Source organism: Dendrobates tinctorius, unplaced genomic scaffold (genome assembly GCF_039654945.1).
Source record: "Dendrobates tinctorius isolate UK_male_01 unplaced genomic scaffold, ASM3965494v1 ptg000019l, whole genome shotgun sequence".
In the NCBI taxonomy this organism is placed as follows: domain Eukaryota; kingdom Metazoa; phylum Chordata; class Amphibia; order Anura; family Dendrobatidae; genus Dendrobates; species Dendrobates tinctorius.
The window spans coordinates 23,877,013-23,901,425 of NW_027361687.1; the positions used below are offsets into that span (position 1 = coordinate 23,877,013).

The 24,413-nt window shown below is 43.2% G+C and overlaps 1 protein-coding gene and 1 non-coding gene across 2 annotated transcripts in view; one reads left to right on the forward strand and one right to left on the reverse strand.

Annotated features, from left to right (window-relative positions):
• KNL1 (kinetochore scaffold 1) overlaps positions 1 to 16,710 on the reverse strand; it is a 69,829-nt gene extending 53,119 nt beyond the window's left edge. The window contains exons 1-5 of the mRNA XM_073566703.1: positions 16,563 to 16,710; positions 3,240 to 3,295; positions 2,839 to 2,878; positions 934 to 993; positions 581 to 642 (exon numbers count right to left, since the gene is read on the reverse strand). Of these exons, the coding sequence (XP_073422804.1) occupies positions 581 to 642; positions 934 to 993; positions 2,839 to 2,878; positions 3,240 to 3,268 (191 nt within the window). The 5' untranslated portion in view covers positions 3,269 to 3,295; positions 16,563 to 16,710. The remainder of the gene's footprint in view (positions 1 to 580; positions 643 to 933; positions 994 to 2,838; positions 2,879 to 3,239; positions 3,296 to 16,562) is intronic.
• A 214-nt stretch (positions 16,711 to 16,924) lies between these two features.
• On the forward strand, positions 16,925 to 17,006 carry TRNAS-GCU (transfer RNA serine (anticodon GCU)). Its single transcript has one exon. It is a non-coding gene; the product is annotated as a tRNA-Ser (tRNA).
• Positions 17,007 to 24,413: the final 7,407 nt, after the last annotated feature.

Consider the following 24,413-nt stretch of genomic DNA (forward strand, 5'->3'; position numbering starts at 1 on the left):
CTGTGACTTTCATCATAGATTGCTGCAGGGTGTATGCTCGGGGCTCAGGAACTAAGCTCACTTTATACTTGGCAGAGGTCACATAGGAGAAATAGGATTGAAATGGCTTTCTTGTCAGTGTGTTTGTGTGCCAACTACCATCACTCCCCCACCATGCAATTGCAGTGAGCGATGGGTTATCTGATGAAGGCCCCCATGGCTGCCATCTTCATCCTTCTGTGACTTCAAGAAGGAGAACAGCAGTTACACTGAGGCCATGTTCACACAGTCAGTATTTGGTCAGTAATTTACATCAGTAAGTGGTGATGTGCTTCTATGATACTTTTCCTGATTGTTCCAGTCCTGGTTTTGACTTACAAATACTGATGTAAAATACTGACAAGATACGGACAGTGTCCTCATACTGCAATTCAGATGAGAAGGTTCACGTCTGGTGGAGAGGTGGTGTGTAACAAAAAAAACAAAAACAAACACACACTAAAATGCCATAACTGTAGTTTATCGCAACATTTCCCTAAAGGAATTCAATAAAAAGTCATCGAGTTGTCATATGTGCCCGGAGATAATATATTTACAGTACCTTATAGTCTCGGCGAAGCTCACCCGGCGAGAGCCTCTCTGTCGCTTATCTATAGTAGGTTCCTATGGATGGAAATAATGGGACAGAATTTTCATTCATTCTCCCTTAGGCAAAAACAAATAGACAAAGACGCACAGAAACATATCACAGCAGTGATCACTTGGTGCCATTGAAGGCTGAGAATGCAAACATTGGTCAGTTGTGATCATTTCCATCCCACCATAGAAGCTGTTCTCCCTTTTCACAAGTTTTTCCCTACAAGTACAATTTAGTAGAAAACACGAAACATTGAACTACAGTAGACATTAGAAGACTAGGACAATGATTTGGGCTACTTGGCAAAAACCACTGACCTGACTGGGTTCCTTCCCACTTCCAACATCTTTCAAAGGACTGTGTGTCGATTTTAAAATCTGAAATACAAGAAATCCTTGTCACAGGATGAAATCGTGCGGTGTATTACAAGAAAGCGATAGATTCTGGTGTTTCAGCTCCGAACTTTCCATGACAGCCGATAAGTGGAGCAAACACTCATGGTTAGTGGATGGGTGAAGCCATTTATTGTCAAACTACTGTGTTTTCTCTGTTTAAGTCATAATGACAACCCAAAACTTCCAAATGACCCTGATCAAAAGTTCACATACCCTGGTGATTTTGGCCTGATAACAGGCACAGAAGTTGGCAAATAGGTTTGAATGGCTACTAAAGGCAACATCCTCACCTGTGACAAATGCCAGGAAAATTATTCGGGATGCAAAGAAAAACCAACAAATGACATCAGCTGAAATACTGGACTCACTGAACACTAGCGGTGTGGCTGCTTGAAGATGCACAATAAGCAGGCATTTGAAGTAAAATGGGCCAATCAAACCCATTTGTGTCAACTTCTGTGCATATTATCAGGCCAAAATCACCAGGGTAAGTGAACTTTTGATCAGGGTCATTTGCATGTTTTGGGTTGTCACTATGATTTAAATAGAGAAAACACAGTAGTTTGACAATAAATGGCTTCACCCAACCACTAACCATGAGTGGAGAAAACGTTTTGGTTATCATTCATATTCTCTGAAAAAAAGGCCAAGAAAGCAAAAATTCTGCAGGGGTATGTGAACTTTTTGAGCACAACTGTACATGAACCCCACACCTTAGGGCACAAGAATCTCATTAACTACAAACTGAAAATAAGGATTAAAAAACAGTCACAAGACGGATTTCATCAACCAAGGCATCATTTTATTCAGTATAAGGCTTCTTTTACATTTACCAGTTTTTTTTGTGGCCCGTATCACCGCAATAACGGACTGCGAAAAACTTGCGAATAGCTGTTTTTTCAGATTTCCAATACTAAGGAAGAAGTATTGGGAAAAAAAAAACAAAACACAACATTCCTCAGAACCTGAAGGGACAGTGAACTGCAAAAACAAACTTCCTGTTGTTTTTGTGGCCCCATTGATTTTCAATGTGGGCAGTGTCCGTAAGCCGTGAAAAAGATCGAGTGGGCTTGATCTTTTTTCATGGCCGCATGGCGCTCCGACTAATTTTTGCGGGCCGATTTTGCGGCCCCATAGAAATCTATTGGGGCCGCAAAAACGGCCAGCAAAAACCTAGTAAGTGTAAAAGAAGCCTTACAGTGCCGACCTGACACTGTGCGTAGGTTACTATGCATAATCCTGCTTACAGGTTCCCTTTAAGATTGCAGCGGTGGCAGGTAACAAGTTTTAAAAAAAAAAAAAAAATCTGAGGAATTTTTATACAATACCAAGCATTTTGAGGACTTTACACATAACGGTATGTTCACACTGGGCGGTTTTGCTTTTTGACGCTAGTTTTCAGCTGCTTTTTACAGTACCAGCAAAGCCTATGATATTTCAGAAATCTCATGCACACACATTGGTTTTTTGTGTCATCAGGATTTTGTGCTTGGCTGCTTTTTTTTTTTTAGACATAAAGCATGTCACTTGTTTCAGTGTTTTCGCAGCGTTTTTCACCCATTGGCTTGAATGGGTGTTGAAAAAACGCAGGTATAATTTGCAGCTTTTTTTTCCTGCAGAAAAGTCATGGATGTTAGCATGGACAAAGACACAAGTTAGCCCAAAAAACGCACCAAAAACACACCTAAACCTGCGTCTTTGCCGCAACTTTTCTCCTGCCAAGAAATCTGGTTTTGCTGCAGAAAAAAAAAGCAGCAAACACGCCCAGTGTGAACTTACCCTAACCCTTTAGCCAAGACAACAAAAAGGAAGCTTGTAGTGACATACCGAGGAAAGTCTCCTACGGTGTCCTCGCTCAGTCTGTTCACTGGAAGGCAAAAAAAGAATATTACAATGGATTCTTCTCAAGAGCGAGCTGTAAAGAGGAGGTCTGGTTTAGAAAGCCTGTTTTCATGTGACGGGAGACCTGTCAACCAGCTCAGCATGGGACACCAATGTCCATATACGCCAGGTCCAGCTCTTCACAAATACATAGCTGGCTGCAACTGGGTACCCAGGCCCTGATCACTGGTTGGCCAGCAAGAAGCCACTGACAAGCTCCCTTTAATAAGAGGTTAATCACTTGTTTTCCACAAGCGCGTTGCAATTTTACGCATATAGAATGATTATGATAACAGAAGCTCTTTAAGAGAAACCATCACTTTAAATAGAACGGTGTAGGATCTTACCTGCTCTGCAGGAGAGGTTTCCCCTCCATTTTATCGTAGATCTGTGTGCCAGTGTCCTGTATGGAGACATGAGCTTCAGTTACATCCTTCTAAACCAGAATATATCAAGATCCTCCTAAGGCTATGGGCCCACGTTGCGTTTTAATCCGGACACTCAAAACCGGACTCTTTACCAGAAATCGCGCGTTTTTTTCCCGCGCAATTTTACCGCGATTTTCTCAAGCACTTTCCAAGCGATTTGAAGCATCGCTTGGAAAGTGATTGACAGGTTGGTCACACTCGTCAAACATAGTGTTTGACAAGTGTGACCAGGTTTTTACTATTGAGGCCGCCTATGCAGCATCAATAGTAAAAGATAGAATGTTAAAAATGATAAAAAAAAATACAAATCGGGATATATTTACCTTCCGGCGTCCCACGCTGCTTTCCCGGGCCTCAGCGTTCCCAGCGATAATGTTGGTCTCGCGTTACTATAGAGATCTCGCGAGACCGCTAGAGTCACGCGAGACTACGTCATCACAGGACCTTGCCGCAAGGCATTACTGGGAACACTGAGGCCGGGAATGCAGCGCAGGACGTCGGAAGGTAAATATACCCCGATTTTTTTTTTTTATTTTTTTTTTACAGGGGTATGGTACCCAGGGCCTGGAGGACAGTCTCCTCTCCTCCACACCGTGGGTACCAACCGCACATGAGACGCTTAACTTCCCGCATGGTGGGCATAGCCACATGCGGGAAGTAAGCGATTCTCATGCATTCCTATGGGTGCGGAATCGCGGCAATTCTTTGCGATTCCGCACAAAAGAATGACCATGCTGCGATTTTTTCCGCGATGCGATTCCGCCGCGGAAAAAAGCGCAGCATTAGCACAGCATGTGCGGAATGCATGGGGTGCGTTCTGTATGAGTTTTTAAACGTTTTTGCGCTGAAAATCGTTGCAAAAACGCTTAAAAAAAAATCGCATCGTGGGCACACAGCCTAAAAGTGACCGCGTGATTGGCCAACCGGTAGACGATCAGAGCAAGGCCCCAAGCGGATGGCTGAGACAGAAGAACGACATGTTACAAGACATTGGTGCATGGGATGATGCCTCCTAGAGGTAAGCCAAGTAATACCACTGAGGTGGGGGAGGGGGAAGACTCAGGGCACTATACACACACAAGATGGCGATCGGCTCTCCTGTACACTTGGGTGTTCTTTATGAGAACCACCGACTAACCTTATGATTTCAGACTGCCGTTCACATTGTTATCCCAGAGGTAAGAGAACAGACACCCTCAGCTCAGCGACCGTGACGAAACGGCCACAGATCAGGGAAATATCCAGTGCATGAATCTCGGGGACCAGCATCCCCTGAGCAGAAAAGTGGGGGAAGGGAAAGCAAAATCCAGCACCGGAACCAGAGAAAGTCATTAGATCAACATTAAAAACAGGAAGAAAACAGGCCACAAAACGGTCTGTTATATTCCCATTTTTTAGTACACACACTGACTACATACTACATACAGTACACACACCACATACAATACACACACTGTACACACTACATACAGCACACACACTACATACAATACACACACTACATACAGTACACACACTGTACACACTGTACATACAGTACACACTAGGGCTGTGGAGTCGGTAAGCCAAACCTGCGACTCCGACTCCTCAATTTCCCTTACTCAGACTCCACGACTCAGACTCCCACATATATTGCTTATATTTAAGTGAAAAATGTATTGTAGTACAATGTGAACATCTGACATTGAATCATTTCTATGATCCAATAATCAAGATATTTATCTAGAACATAATATATTTATTGGAATACAACTTTAGAACACAAAAAACTAATACATTGTAAATGTAATACACTATATAATCTCGAATATATATATATATATATATATATATATATATATATATATACACACACACATACACACATATACATACACACTATGTAATAAACTATGTAAGTGGCAAAAAACAGTTTTCAACAAAAACATACTAAATAACATTTGTGCAGTCTATGAATTTGTTCTATGAAACAGAATTGCCTCCATCAGATCCTCCTTCATAGATGACCTCAAATCAGACCTAATAATTTTAAGGCCAGAGAACCTCTCTACACGAACTTGGGTTGGAGGCAAAGCCGTAACCACATGGGCAACATCTCTAACAATTTCCGGGTATAAAGGAATTGCTTCATGCACAGTTTTGATGAACGGTTGAATTTTTCTATTTCTTTGAGAGCAAGTGAAACATTTTGCTGAAATATGGTCAATTTTCTGCTATAGGAGACGGAGTGAAATCTTTTTCCTTGCAGCAACGCTTTTCCTGCTCCTTGTCATCCAAATACTTGTCAAAGTCAAACTTCTCATCTGATGAGGCTGAAGATATGGCAGCAGTAGCACTGTCAGGACCCGAGTCCTCTTGCGCCTGGCAGTCCTCCTGTAGGCCACTCATCCTATCTGCTACCTCAGTCAGAGCTTCTTTTCCTTTAGTAAGCTGTTGATCATAAAGCAGTATAGGATGACTCGGGTCCACATAAACAGCTGCCAGAAAATTTTTATTTTCCAATAGCTGTGTCTCTCTCCGTTTCACTGAAGCAGAAATGCCATCTGCGATTGAACCTCCTCTTTGGGACAGGCAAAATAACAAGTTCTTCCACTCCCTTATGAAAATGCCAGGAGTTAAATCCTCAGCTTGTAATATTTTAGTCACGGTAAATGGGTGATTAAGAGTTTCCTTCAATTCAGTCACCTGTGTCCATTGACCTTCATTTAGGGTTACCTGAGTGTTCGCCATATCTATAAGAAATGGTTTTATTTCAAGCAATCGCTCAATCATTAAATAAGTGCTGCCCCACTGAGTGGCTTGATCGACAATTGCCCCTTTCCCAGCACATCTCTTCAAGATGGAATCAATTTTAGGGGTTCTGGCGGCAATAACCAATTTCCTCACTTTTCCAATCAGATTTCCAGCATGTCTCTCTTATTGCCAGTTGCAACACAGCCCAAGTGATGAATATGAAAGTGTTTTAAAGCAGCTTCAACAAGATCATCTATTTCTACAGTATAATTTTGCTGTTCTTCTGTTGTAATATCTGTTTGTTCCTCAGTTACATGAACAGCACTGTGGCCTTCCATCTCAAACATACCGAATCCTAAATTTTATTCTAGCTGTTGTTCAATACTCTCATTCATCAGTTCAATTATACTTATGTTTGAAGCATTGTCCATTACAATAGCAAGAACCTGTTCTTTTGTGAATGTATCCTTAGATCAGGAATAGAACAGCCATTTATTGGACATTTCATAACTTTCCCAAATTCCTATGAAAAAATATTCAGCACATCCTGCATTGAACTACTGTACCCAATTTATTATATACTAGCTGAAGAGCCCGGCGCTGCCCGGGCATAGTAACTAACTGTGGTTAGTTATAACAAATTACAATTATCCTCCATCCCATAGTCCCATGCCCATATACCCATCATACATATCCACCATCCAATAGGCCCATGCCCATATACCCATCATACATATCCTCCATCCCATAGTCCCATGCCCATATACCCATCATACATATCCTCCATCCCATAGTCCTGTGCCCATATACCCATCATACATATCCTCCATCCCATAGTCCCATGCCCATATACCCATCATACATATCCTCCATCCCATAGTCCTGTGCCCATATACCCATCATACATATCCGCCATCCCATAGTCCCGTGCCCATATACCCGTCATACATATCCTCCATCCTATAGTCCAGTGACCATATACCCATCACACATCCTCCATCCCATAGTCCCATGACCATATACATATCCGCCATCCCATAGTCCCGTGCCCATATACCCATCAAACATATCCTCCATCCCATAGTCCCGTGCCCATATACATATCCGCCATCCCATAGTCCCGTGCCCATATACCTGTCATACATATCCTCCATCCCGAACACCACAGAAAGAGGAAAAAAACCTCCAAAAAATTGGTTGAAAACCAGACAGGCCCAAATGCATTTGCACTAATCCAGGGTGCAGTGGACCCAAGTAAAAATGGCAGCTGCACAGGTGCATAAATACCAAATGAAACAGCCAGCCTACAATGAGGGATTGGCCGTGTGGTACACCAGTGCGGAAAAAATAATCCGCATGTGGCAGTGTTCACACAGGGAATGCAGGGCTTCTGGCTAACAACTAATTGCTCAGTAGCACAGATGAACCAGCAGAGCACGCTAGGGTTGTAAATCCAAAAGTTAGGAAAGAAAAATTAAGAGGTAGGAAGTAACCGACTTTAACGACCTTCTGACAAAAGATGAAGAACAAAAGCAATATGTCCTGCAAGTTGTAAGCAAATGCCGAGCATTATATTCTGACATTTCAAAAACTACTTTAACAAAAGCTCTAGAATAGATTAGATAACTATGTAAAATTATCAACTCATGTAGGTTAGCGTGCTCTGATGGTTCATCTGTGCTACTGAGCAATTTATTAGCCATTAACAACTTTTCATTGTCTGTAATGGTGGGATCAAAAAACGATAATCCCACCAACTCTGCATTCAAATACCACAAATGGTTCGAAAATTTGGTCAGGGCTATTTCTGCAATGTTGTTGTCACATTCTTTATAGTCTAACAGACTATGCAAAATACCTAAATCTTAAAATACCTCAATTTGGATTTTTTCAAACTCTGAGCGACGAGCGGCATGGGTTAACGTCGTTTGATCGAGCTCAAATTTTGGCTCTCTCAATATCTGGAAAGGGGAATCGTTTTGTGGGGTCCAGACGGACAAAATTCCGACATCGATTTTTTGCGGTCACCCTAGTACACACTACATACAGTACACACATTACACAGTACACTACATACTGTACACACTACACACAGTACACACACTACACACACCACACACAGTACACACACCACACACTACATACAGTACACACACACACAGTACACACACACTACACACTGTACACACACACACACACACTACACACTGTACACACACACACACTACACACTGTACACACACACACACTACACACTGTACACACTGTACACACACACACCACACTGTACACACACAAACACACTGTACACACACACACACACACTACACACTGTACACACACACACTACACACTGTACACACACACACTACACACTGTACACACACACACTACACACTGTACACACACACTACACACTGTACACACACACTACACACTGTACACACACACACTACACACTGTACACACACACACTACACACTGTACACACACACACACTACACACTGTACACACACACACACTACACACACACACACTACACACTGTACACACACACACACTACACACTGTACACACACACACACACTACACACTGTACACACACACACACACTACACACTGTACACACACACACACTACACACTGTACACACACACACACACACTACACACTGTACACACACACACACTACACACTGTACACACACACACACTACACACTGTACACACACACTACACACTGTACACACACACTACACACTGTACACACACTACACACTGTACACACACTACACACTGTACACACACACTGTACACACACACTGTACACTGTACACACTGTACACTGTACACACACACTGTACACACTACACACTGTACACACACCCACTACATACAGTACACACACTACATACAGTACACACACTACATACAGTACACACACACACACACACTGTACACACACACACACACACACACACACTGTACACACACACACACTGTACACACACACAGTACACACACTACATACAGTACACACACTACACACTGTACACACACTACATACAGTACACACACTACACACTGTACACACACTACACACTGTACACACTACACACACTACATACAGTACACACTACATACAGTACACACACACACACACACTACATACAGTACACACTACATACAGTACACACTACATACAGTACACACTACATACAGTACACACACACTACATACAGTACACACACACTACATACAGTACACACACTACATACAGTACACACACTACACAGTACACACACTACACAGTACACACACTACACAGTACACACTACACAGTACACACTACACAGTACACACACTACATACAGTACACACTACACACACTACATACAGTACACACACTACACACACTACACACAGTACACACACACTACACACACTACACACACACTACACACAGTACACACACTACATACAGTACACACACTACATACAGTACACACACTACATACAGTACACACTGTACACACACACTACATACAGTACACACACAGACTACATACAGTACACACACTACATACAGTACACACTACATACAGTACACACACACACACCATACAGTACACACACACACTACATACAGTACACACTCTACATACAGTACACACTACACACACACACTACATACAGTACACACACTACATACTGTACACACACTACACACTGTACACACACTACACACTGTACACACACTACACACTGTACACACACTGTACACACACTACACACTGTACACACACTACACACTGTACACACACTACACACTGTACACACACACTACACACAGTACACACACTACATACAGTACACACACTACATACAGTACACACACACTACATACAGTACACACACACTACATACAGTACACACACACACTACACACACACACTACACACACACACACTCACTACACACACACTACATACAGTACACATACATACAGTACACACACTGTACACACACACTACATACAGTACACACACTACATACAGTACACACACTACATACAGTACACACACTACATACAGTACACACTACATACAGTACACTACATACAGTACACACACACCACATACAGTACACACACACCACATACAGTACACACTCTACATACAGTAGACACTCTACATACAGTAGACACTCTACATACAGTAGACACTCTACATACAGTAGACACTCTACATACAGTAGACACTCTACATACAGTACACACACACACTACATACAGTACACACACACACTACATACAGTACACACACTACATACAGTACACACACTACATACAGTACACACTGTACACACACTACATACAGTACACACTGTACACACACTACATACAGTACACACTGTACACACACACACTACATACAGTACACACACTACACTGTACACACACTACATACAGTACACACACACTACACTGTACACACACACTCTACATACAGTACACACTCTACATACAGTACACACTCTACATACAGTACACACTCTACATACAGTACACACACTACACACAGTACACACACATTACACACAGTACACACACACTACACACAGTACACACACACTACACACAGTACACACACACTACACACAGTACACACACACTACACACACTACATACAGTACACACACTACATACAGTACACACACACTACACACACTACATACAGTACACACACTACATACAGTACACACTACACACACTACATACAGTACACACACTACACACACACTACACACTGTACACACACACTACACAGTACACACTGTACACACACACTACATACAGTACACACACACACTACATACAGTACACACACACACACTACATACAGTACACACACACACTACATACAGTACACACACACTACATACAGTACACACACACTACATACAGTACACACACACTACATACAGTACACACACTACATACAGTACACACTGTACACACACTACATACAGTACACACACACTACATACAGTACACACACACTACATACAGTACACACACACTGTACACACACACTGTACACACACACTGTACACACACACTGTACACACACACTACACACTGTACACACACACTACATACAGTACACACACTACATACAGTACACACACTACATACAGTACACACACTACATACAGTACACACACACTACATACACACACTACACACACACTACACACCACACAGTACACACACTACACACACTACACACTGTACACACTACATACAGTACACACTACATACAGTACACACACACTACACACTGTACACATATACACTACACACAGTACACACACACTACATACAGTACACACACACTACATACAGTACACACACACACTACATACACTACACACACACTACATACAGTACACACACACACTACATACACTACACACACACTACATACAGTACACACACACTACATACAGTACACACACACTACATACAGTACACACACACTACATACAGTACACACACACTACACACACAGTACACACACACTACACACACAGTACACACACAGTACACACACTACACAGTACACACACACTACATACAGTACACACACACTACATACAGTACACACACACTACATACAGTACACACACTACATACAGTACACACTACATACAGTACACACTACATACAGTACACACACACTACACACAGTACACACACACTACACACTGTACACACACACTACATACAGTACACACACTACACACTGTACACACACTACACACTGTACACACACTACACACTGTACACACACTACACACTGTACACACACTACACACTGTACACACACTGTACACACACACTCTACATACAGTACACACACACACTACATACAGTACACACACACACTCTACATACAGTACACACACACACTCTACATACAGTACACACACACACTCTACATACAGTACACACACACACTCTACATACAGTACACACACACACTCTACATACAGTACACACACACACTCTACATACAGTACACACACACACTCTACATACAGTACACACACACACTCTACATACAGTACACACACTTCATACAGTACACACACACTACACACACACTACACACAGTACACACACACTACACACAGTACACACACACTACACACAGTACACACACACTACACACAGTACACACACACTACACACAGTACACACACACTACACACAGTACACACACACTACACACACACCACACACAGTACACACACACCATACGGTACACACACACCATACGGTACACACACACCATACGGTACACACACACCATACGGTACACACACACACCATACAGTACACACACACACCATACAGTACACACACACACCATACAGTACACACACACACCATACAGTACACACTGTACACAGTACACAAACACCATACAGTACACACACACACACCATACAGTACACACACACTACATACAGTACACACTCTACATACAGTACACACCACACACACACACTACATACAGTACACACACACACTACATACAATACACACACTACATACAGTACACACTACACACAGTACACACTACACACAGTACACACACACTACATACAGTACACACACACTACATACAGTACACACTGTACACACACACTACATTCAGTACACACACTACATACAGTACACACTGTACACACACTGTACACACACACACTACACACTGTACACACACACTACATACAGTACACACTACATACAGTACACACCACACACACACTACATACAGTACACACACACTACATACAGTACACATACACACTACATACAGTACACACACACACTACATACAGTACACACACACTACACACACACTACATACAGTACACACACTACACACACACTACACACTGTACACACACACTACATACAGTACACTGTACACACTACACACTACATACTGTACACACTACACACACACTACACACACACTACATACAGTACACACTGTACACACACTACATACAGTACACACACTACATACAGTACACACTGTACACACACTACATACAGTACACACTGTACACACACTACATACAGTACACACTGTACACACACACTACATACAGTACACACTGTACACACACACTACATACAGTACACACACACTACATACACACTACATACAGTACACACTGTACACACACTGTACACACTACATACAGTACACACACCCACTACATACAGTACACACACTACACACTGTACACACACACTACATACAGTACACACACACTACATACAGTACACACTGTACACACTACATACAGCACACACACTGTACACACTACATACAGCACACACACACTACACACTGTACACACTACACACTGTACACACACACACACACACTACATACAGTACACACTGTACACACACACTACATACAGTACACACACTACATACAGTACACACACTACATACAGTACACACTGTACACACACTACATACACACTACATACAGTACACACTGTACACACACACACTACATACAGTACACACACTAAATACAGTACACACTGTACACACACTACATACAGTACACACTACACACTGTACACACACACACACTACACACAGTACACACTACACACTGTACACACTACACACTGTACACACTACACACTACACACTACATACAGTACACACTACACACTGTACACACACACACTACATACAGTACACACTACACACTGTACACACACACACACACTACATACAGTACACACACTACACACACACTACATACAGTACACACTGTACACACACACTACATACAGTACACACACACTACATACAGTACACACACACTACATACAGTACACACACTACATACAGTACACACACTACATACAGTACACACTACACACTGTACACACACACTACATACAGTACACACTACACACTGTACACACACTACATACAGTACACACTACACACTGTACACACACTACATACAGTACACACTACACACTGTACACACACTACATACAGTACACTGTACACACACACTACATACAGTACACACACACTACATACAGTACACACTGTACACACACACTACATACAGTACACACTGTACACACTACATACAGTACACACACAGTACACACACACTACATACAGTACACACACTACATACAGTACACACACTACATACAGTACACACACTACATACAGTACACACTGTACACACACACTACATACAGTACACACACACTACATACAGCACACACACACTACATACAGCACACACACACTACATACAGCACACACACTGTACACACTACACACTGCACACACACACACTACATACAGTACACACTACACACTGTACACACACTACATACAGTACACACTACACACTGTACACACACTACATACAGTACACACTACACACTGTACACACACTACATACAGTACACACCACACTGTACACACACACTACATACAGTACACTCTACACACACACTACATACAGTACACACTACACACACACACTACATACAGTACACTGTACACACACTACATACAGTACACACACACTACATACAGTACACACACACTACATACAGTACACACTGTACACACACACTACATACAGTACACACACACTACATACACACTACATACAGTACACACTGTACACACACTACACACACTGTACACACTACATACAGTACACACACCCACTACATACAGTACACACACTACACACTGTACACACACACACTACATACAGTACACACACACTACATACAGTACACACTGTACACACTACATACAGCACACACACTGTACACACTACATACAGCACACACTACACACTGTACACACGACACACTGTACACACACTACATACAGTACACACACTACATACAGTACACACTACACACTGTACACACACACTACATACAGTACACACTACACTGTACACACACTACATACAGTACACACTACACACACACACTACATACAGTACACACACACTACATACAGTACACACTACACACACACTACATACAGTACACTGTACACACACTACATACAGTACACACACACTACATACAGTACACACACACTACATACAGTACACACTGTACACACACTACATACAGTACACACACTACATACAGTACACACACACTACATACAGTACACACACACTACATACACACTACACACACTACACACACTGTACACACTACATACAGTACACACACCCACTACATACAGTACACACTACACACTGTACACACACTACATACAGCACACACACTGTACACACTACATACAGCACACACACACTACATACAGCACACACACACTACATACAGTACACACACTACATACAGCACACACACACTACATACAGTACACACAGTACACACCCACACTACACACAGTACACACACTACACACTGTACACACACACACTACACAGTACACACACACTACACACACATTACATACAGTACACACTGTACACACTACATACAGTACACACACCCACTACATACAGTACACACACTACACACTGTACACACACACACTACATACAGTACACACACACTACATACAGTACACACACACTACATACAGTACACACACACTACATACACACTACATACAGCACACACACTGTACACACTACATACAGCACACACACACTACATACAGTACACACACTACATACAGTACACACACTACACACACACACCACACTACATACAGTACACACACACTACACACAGTACACACTACATACAGTACACACACTACACACAGTACACACTACATACAGTACACACTACATACAGTACACACTACATACAGTACACACTGTACACACACTACATACAGTACACACTACACACTGTACACACACACTACATACAGTACACACACACACAGTACATACAGTACACACACACACAGTACACACACACTACATACTGTACACACACACTACATACAGTACACACACACTACACACTGTACACACACACTACACACTGTACACACACACTACACACTGTACACACACACTACACACACACTACACACTGTACACACACACTACATACAGTACACACACAGTACACACACACACACTACATACAGTACACACACAGTACACACACACACACACACAGTACACACACACACACTACACACTGTACACACACACTACACACTGTACACACACACTACACACACACACACTACACACAGTACACACACACCTTAGCCGGTGGGTGACACAGCCCTGGGTGTAGGCCCAGCACAGCAGTCTCACTTTGCAGCCGCCGCACTGGGCCGTACCGCTGGCAGCTCTCTGTACCCCGTACACACGGCGCGGCTATATCACGGCTCCACTTCATTCTTACCTCACGCACCAGGATGCGTACAGCAGGGCCGGTGAGTTCTGCCGTGCCTCTCCCTCCGCTCCCGGTAACCGTCGACCGTTGGATCCGGTTTGGTAACTATCACGGCGCAGCTGTCGGCTCCATTTTTAAAATTTGCCCGCTCCGGCCGTTGGACACGCCCAGTTCCCTGTGATTAGAAGACGTCTCACCGTGACCCCTCCCCTATACATGCACTTGGATGCGCAGTGAGTCTGGGTATATACACATATACAGCTCGTGTCTCTGGGGTCACACATCACTGTTGTTCTGTCAGGTACAAAGAGGTGTCCTGCGCCTGCGCGAACTGTGATATGTGGAGTGGAGCTCACCATTTGCTTACACATGACGAGGTGGCCGAGTGGTTAAGGCGATGGACTGCTAATCCATTGTGCTCTGCACGCGTGGGTTCGAATCCCATCCTCGTCGTACATTGTTGCTAATTTTTTCTTCAGTAAAATCACCTCAGTTTTATATTTTTGCTTTGTAAACACTTTCATGCTTTTTTCAGAAGCTTATATAAATTCATGAAAGATGTAATAAATGGGAAAGAATTCAATAAAATAGTGGAAAGCACATTATTTACCTGAGAAGTCTACCTATATGACTGCAGCAACCAGTCACTGGCCTCTGAGGCCCACCACTGCACCAACACTGGCAGTGATTGGCTGCAGCGGTGATGTGACTAGTTGCTAGAGTTGCAGCAGACTGCTTGGTAAGTGATGGAGTAAAATATGGAAATCGTTGTTTTATGGAAAATGGCGAAATAAAATGTAATAGTGTCATTTGTTTTCTGGTGTTGATAAGGTAGAAATGACCCAAGATCAGGGCTCTGCTGGGAGGGCGAGATTTTTATGCAATTTCCCATACACTAATAATGTTCTGATCTGTGCCCCCACCCCATACACTGAGGGTATGTGCACACGTGGCGGATTTTCTGCAGATTTTGTGCGGATTTCTCCTGCGTTTTTACACCTGCAGATTCCTATAGTGGAGCAGGTGTAAAACGTTGCAGAATTCGCACAAAGAATTGACATGCTGCGGAAATGAACCCACAGCGTTTCTGCTGCGGAATTTTCAGCAGCATGTGCACAGCGGTTTTTAATTTACATAGGATATAATGGTACTGTACACCGCAGGAGAATCTGCTGCGGATCCGCACTGTGTGCACATACCCTAATAATGTACCTAACTGTGCCCCCACCCCCTACACTAATAATGTCTTCCATTGTGGCCCCCATACCCTAATGTTCCCCTTTGTGGCCCCATACTGCAGTGCCCTCCATACACTAATAATGTCTTCCATTGTGGCCCCCATACACTAATAATGTCTTCCATTGTGGCCCCCCCATACTGTATTGCCCTCCATTTTGGCCCCATACACTAATAATGTCCCGAACTGGGCCCCCATACACTAATAATGTCCTCCATTGTGACCCCATACTGTTGTGCCCTCCATACACTAATAATGTCTTCCATTGTGGCCCCCATACACTAATAATGTCCTCCATACACTAATAATGCCCTCCATTGTGGCCCCCATACACTAATAATGTCCTCCATACACTAATAATGCCCTCCATTGTGGCCCCCATACACTAATAATGCCCTCCATTGTGACCCCATACTGTTGTGCCCTCCATACACTAATAATGTCTTCCATTGTGGCCCCCATACACTAATAATGTCCTCCATACACTAATAATGCCCTCCATTGTGGCCCCCATACACTAATAATGCCCTCCATTGTGGCCCCCATACACTAATAATGTCCTCCATACACTAATAATGCCCTCCATTGTGGCCCCCATACACTAATAATGTCCTCCATACACTAATAATGCCCTCCATTGTGGCCCCCATACACTAATAATGCCCTCCATTGTGGCCCCCATACACTAATAATGCCCTCCATTGTGACCCCATACTGTTGTGCCCTCCATACACTAATAATGTCTTCCATTGTGGCCCCCATACACTAATAATGTCCTCCATACACTAATAATGCCCTCCATTGTGGCCCCCATACACTAATAATGTCCTCCATACACTAATAATGCCCTCCATTGTGGCCCCCATACACTAATAATGTCTTCCATTGTGGCCCCCCCATACTGTATTGCCCTCCATTTTGGCCCCATACACTAATAATGTCCCGAACTGGGCCCCCATACACTAATAATGTCCTCCATTGTGACCCCATACTGTTGTGCCCTCCATACACTAATAATGTCTTCCATTGTGGCCCCCATACACTAATAATGTCCTCCATACACTAATAATGCCCTCCATTGTGGCCCCCATACACTAATAATGTCCTCCATACACTAATAATGCCCTTCATTGTGGCCCCCATACACTAATAATGCCCTCCATTGTGACCCCATACTGTTGTGCCCTCCATACACTAATAATGTCTTCCATTGTGGCCCCCATACACTAATAATGTCCTCCATACACTAATAATGCCCTCCATTGTGGCCCCCATACACTAATAATGTCCTCCATACACTAATAATGCCCTCCATTGTGGCCCCCATACACTAATAATGCCCTCCATTGTGGCCCCCATACACTAATAATGTCCTCCATACACTAATAATTCCCTCCATTGTGGCCCCCATACACTAATAATGCCCTCCATTGTGGCCCCCATACACTAATAATGCCCTCCATTGTGACCCCATACTGTTGTGCCCTCCATACACTAATAATGTCTTCCATTGTGGCCCCCATACACTAATAATGTCCTCCATACACTAATAATGCCCTCCATTGTGGCCCCCATACACTAATAATGTCCTCCATACACTAATAATGCCCTCCATTGTGGCCCCCATACACTAATAATGCCCTCCATTGTGACCCCATACTGTTGTGCCCTCCATACACTAATAATGTCTTCCATTGTGGCCCCCATACACTAATAATGTCCTCCATACACTAATAATGCCCTCCATTGTGGCCCCCATACACTAATAATGTCCTCCATACACTAATAATGCCCTCCATTGTGGCCCCCATACACTAATAATGCCCTCCATTGTGGCCCCCATACACTAATAATGCCCTCCATTGTGTCCCCCATACACTAATAATGCCCTCCATTGTGGCCCCCATACACTAATAATGTCATCCATTGTGGCCCCATACTGTAATGCCCTCCATACACTAATAGTGTCTTCCATTGTGGCCCCCATACACTAATAATGTCCTCCATACACTAATAATGCCCTCCATTGTGGCCCCCATACACTAATAATGCCCTCCATTGTGTCCCCCATACACTAATAATGCCCTCCATTGTGGCCCCCATACACTAATAATGTCATCCATTGTGGCCCCATACTGTAATGCCCTCCATACACTAATAGTGTCTTCCATTGTGGCCACCATAAACTAATAATGTCTTCTGTTGTGCCCCCCCCCCCATACACTAAGGCTCTGTGCACACAATGCGGATTCTGCTGCGGATCTGCGGAAGAACTGCAGGTGATGTACAGTACCATTATAGCCTATGGAAAAAAAAACAAAAAAAAACGCTGTGCACATGCTGTGGTTTTTGTGCGGAAAAAAAAAAAGCATCATGTGACTTCTTTTGTGCGGTTTTGCTGCAGTTTTCCACCTGCTCCATTCTACAAATCCGCAGGTGTAAAACCGCACAAAAAACACTGTAAGACCGCAAAAAAAAGGGGAAGAAATCCGCAGGAAAAATGTAGGTCATTTGTTCTTCGGATTTAGTAAAATCCGCACAAAAATCCGTGGGAGGATCCGCACTGTGTGCGCATAGCCTAATAATGTCGTCCATTGTGGCCCCTTACTGTAGTGCCCTCCATACACTAATAACGCCCTCCATTGTGGCCACCATGCTCTAACAATATCCTCCATTGTGGGCCCCATACACTACTAATGTTCCTCATTGTGGCCCCCAAACACTAATGTCATCCATTGTGGCCCCATACTGTACTGTCCTCCATTGTGGCCCCCATACACTAATAATGTCTTCCTTTACCTGAGGTTAACATCCTCAATAATCAGAACCTCCCACTCCCGTCTCCAAGACTTTTCACATGCTGCGCCAATTCTTTGGAATGCACTACCCAAGTTAATATCTTTAATCCCCAATCCCCACAGTTTTAAGCGTGCCCTAAAAACGCAATTGTTCAGACTGGCCTATCGCCTCAACGCATTAACCTAAATATCCCTGTGTGGTTCATTCAAAATTTTTTACCATAACCAGGTTCCTCGCATCATGTTCTCACATACTTTTTACATTTAATAGCCCTCCGTGTCTGTACTGTTACAGACTGTTCACGCAGCCACAGGAACACCCGATTCTTACACTAGGGATGGACCAAACAATAAAAGCAGTTGTTACCACCCACCTTTCGTGTCTCCCTTTTTTCCTCATAGATTGTAAGCTTGCGAGCCCCTCATTCCTCTTGGTATCTGTTTTGATATATGTGTTTATTAGTATGCTATGCTGTAATGTTTATTGTCTGTAGAAGTCCCTATAATGTAAAGTGCTGCAGAATATGTTGGCGCTATAGAAATAAATTATTTCATTGTGGCACAATACACTAACAATATCCTCCATTGTGGCCTCCATGCACTAACAATGTTCCCCAATGTGAACCCCATACACTAATAATGTCATTCATTATTTCCCCCATACACTAATAATGTCCTCCATCGTGGCCCCTTACTGTAATGCCCTCCATACACTAATATCTTCCATTGTGGCCCCCATACACTAGTAATGCCCTCCATTGTGGCCTCATACACTAATAATGTCTTTCATTGTGGCCCCATACTGTAGTGCCCTCCATTGTGGCCCCCCATACACTAATAATGTCCTCCATTTTGGACCCCATACACTAATAATGCCCTACATTTTGGCCCCACACACTAATGCCGTCCCTTGTGGCAGCCATACACTAACAATGTCCTCCATTGTGGTCCCATACTGTAGTGCCCTCCATACACTAATTAGGTCTTCCATTGTGGCCACCATGCACTGTCTTCCATTATGGCCCCCCATACACTAATAATGCCGTCCTTTGTGGCCCCCATACACTAAAAATGTCCTCCATTGTGGCCCCCAAACACTAATAATGTCCTCCATTGTGGCCCCATACTGTAGTGCCCTCCATACACTAATAATGTCTTCCATTGTGGCCCCCATACACTAATAATGTCTTCCATTTTGGCCCCATACACTAATAATGCCGTCCCTTGTGGCCCCACATACACTAACAATGTCCTGCATTGTGGCCCCCCCATGCACTACCAATGTCCTCCATTGTTACTATAGATAATACAGCCTTCCTCTCCCCGGTCCCCGTCCCAGTGGCTCAGTCTCCCCCACCCTTTTCCCAGAGCAGTAATGTCATTGTGGTGTCTACAAAAGGATGGCTGATGTCATCTGCTGCGGGTCCAACACACAGCGGTGGCCTAGGTGGCCGATGGCTCTCCGTCCCACAATATTCCTTAGCTGTATGTCTGAGCATGCACATGCATCGGCCCCTCTACCATCCTTACACCCTGATGAAGAGGTGGAATTCTGCGCAGATTTGCTGCAGCTCCACACTGTGCAGTCCATACTCAGATCATGGATGGTGGTCATGTGAAGTGCAGCTCCAGTATTCAGAATGGGAGAAATCGTCCCTTTCTAGGTCTCTCTGCAGGATCTGACCTGGACTTGTACATACTGACCAAAAGACGGGCGAATACATGAGGCCTGAGGGAGGACCATCACGTGTAAAAGCCCAAACTACAGAGGATATATATATATATATATATATATATATATATATACACACACATACATACACACATACATACACACACACACACAGTACAGACCAAAAGTTTGGACACACCTTCTCATTCAGAGTTTTCATTATTTTCATGACTATGAAAATTGTAGATTCACTCTGAAGGCATCAAAACTATGAATTAACACATGAGGAATTATATAATTAACAAAAAAGTGTGAAACAACTGAAAATATGTCTTATATTCTAGGTTCTTCAAAGTAGCCACCTTTTGCTTTGATTTCTGCTTTGGACACTCTTGGCATTCTCTTGATGAGCTTCAAGAGGTAGTCTCCGGAAACGGTTTTCACTTCTCATGTGTGCCCTGTCAGGTTTAATAAGTGGGATTTCTTGCCTTATAAATGAGGTTGGGACCATCAGTTGTGTTGTGCAGAAGTCTGGTGGATACACAGCTGATAGTCCTACTGAATAGACTGTTAGAATTTGTATTATGGCAAGAAAAAAGCAGCTGAGTAAAGAAAAACGAGTGGCCATCATTACTTTAAGAAATGAAGGTTAGTCAGTCCGAAAAATTGGGAAAACTTTGAAAGTGTCCCCAAGCGCATTGGCAAAAACCATCAAGCGCTACAAAGAAACTGGTTCACATGAGGACTGCCCCAGGAAAGGAAGACCAAGAGTCACCTCTGCTGTGGAGGATAAGTTCATCCGAATCACCAGCCTCAGAAATCGCAGGTTAACAGCAGCTCAGAATAGAGACCAGGTCAATGCCACATAGAGTTCTAGCAGCAGACACACCTCTACAACAACTGTTAAGAGGAGACGTTGTGCAGCAGGCCTTCATGGTAAAATAGCTGCTAGGAAACCACTGCTAAGGACAGGCAACAAGCAGAAGAGACTTGTTTGGGCTAGAGAACACAAGGAATGGACATTAGACCAGTGGAAATCTGTGCTTTGGTCTGATGAGTCCAAATTTGAGATCTTTGGTTCCAACCACCATGTCTTTGTGCGACGCAGAAAAGGTGAATGGATGGACTCTACATGCCTGGTTCCCACCGTGAAGCATGGAGGAGGAGGTGTGATGGTGTGGGGGTGCTTTGCTGGTGACACTGTTGGGGATTAATTCAAAATTGAAGGCATACTGAACCAGCATGACTACCACAGCATCTTGTAGCGGCATGCTATTACATCCTGTTTGCGTTTAGTTGGACCATCATTTATTTTTCAACAGGACAATGACCCCAAACACACCTCCAGGCTGTGTAAGGGCTATTTGACCAAAGAGGAGAGTGATGGGGTGCTACGCCAGATGACCTGGCCTCCACAGTCACCAGTCCTGAACCCAATCAAGATGGTTTGGGGTGAGCTGGACCGCAGAGTGAAGGTAAAAGGGCCAACAAGTGCTAAGCATCTCTGGGAACGCCTTCAAGACTGTTGGAAGACCATTTCTGGTGACTACCTCTTGAAGCTCGTCAAGAGAATGCCAAGAATGTGCAAAGCAGTAATAAAAGCAAAAGGTGGCTACTTTGAAGAACCTAGAATATAAGACATATTTTCAGTTGTTTCACACTTTAATTGTATAACTCCACATGTGTTAATTCATAGTTTTGATGCCTTCACAGTGAATCTACAATTTTCAATATATATATATATATATATATATATATATACACATATATACACACACACACACACACACACACACACACACACACATATACTCTGGCTGCACAACAATTCTACTTCTACCATCAGGGCAATGACTAAGCTAGCAGAGAATTGCTCTGCTCTGACTACTGGGGGTAACAGATGACAAGCGTGTACAGCGGTTGTCGCTCCTCCTTCCAACATTCCCTTTCTGAGTAGTGGCCAGATATGAAGATATATACATATATTCTGACAACTATTGTACAGAAACAGTAAAGGACTGTTCTGGTAAACTCCTGCCCCCTAAGTGCAGTTTGTGTTTTTTTTTTTTTTTTTTAACCCCTTCCTGACATGAGACGTACTATCCCGTCCACGGTACCCGGGCCCGTATGACCGGGGACGGGATAGTACGTCT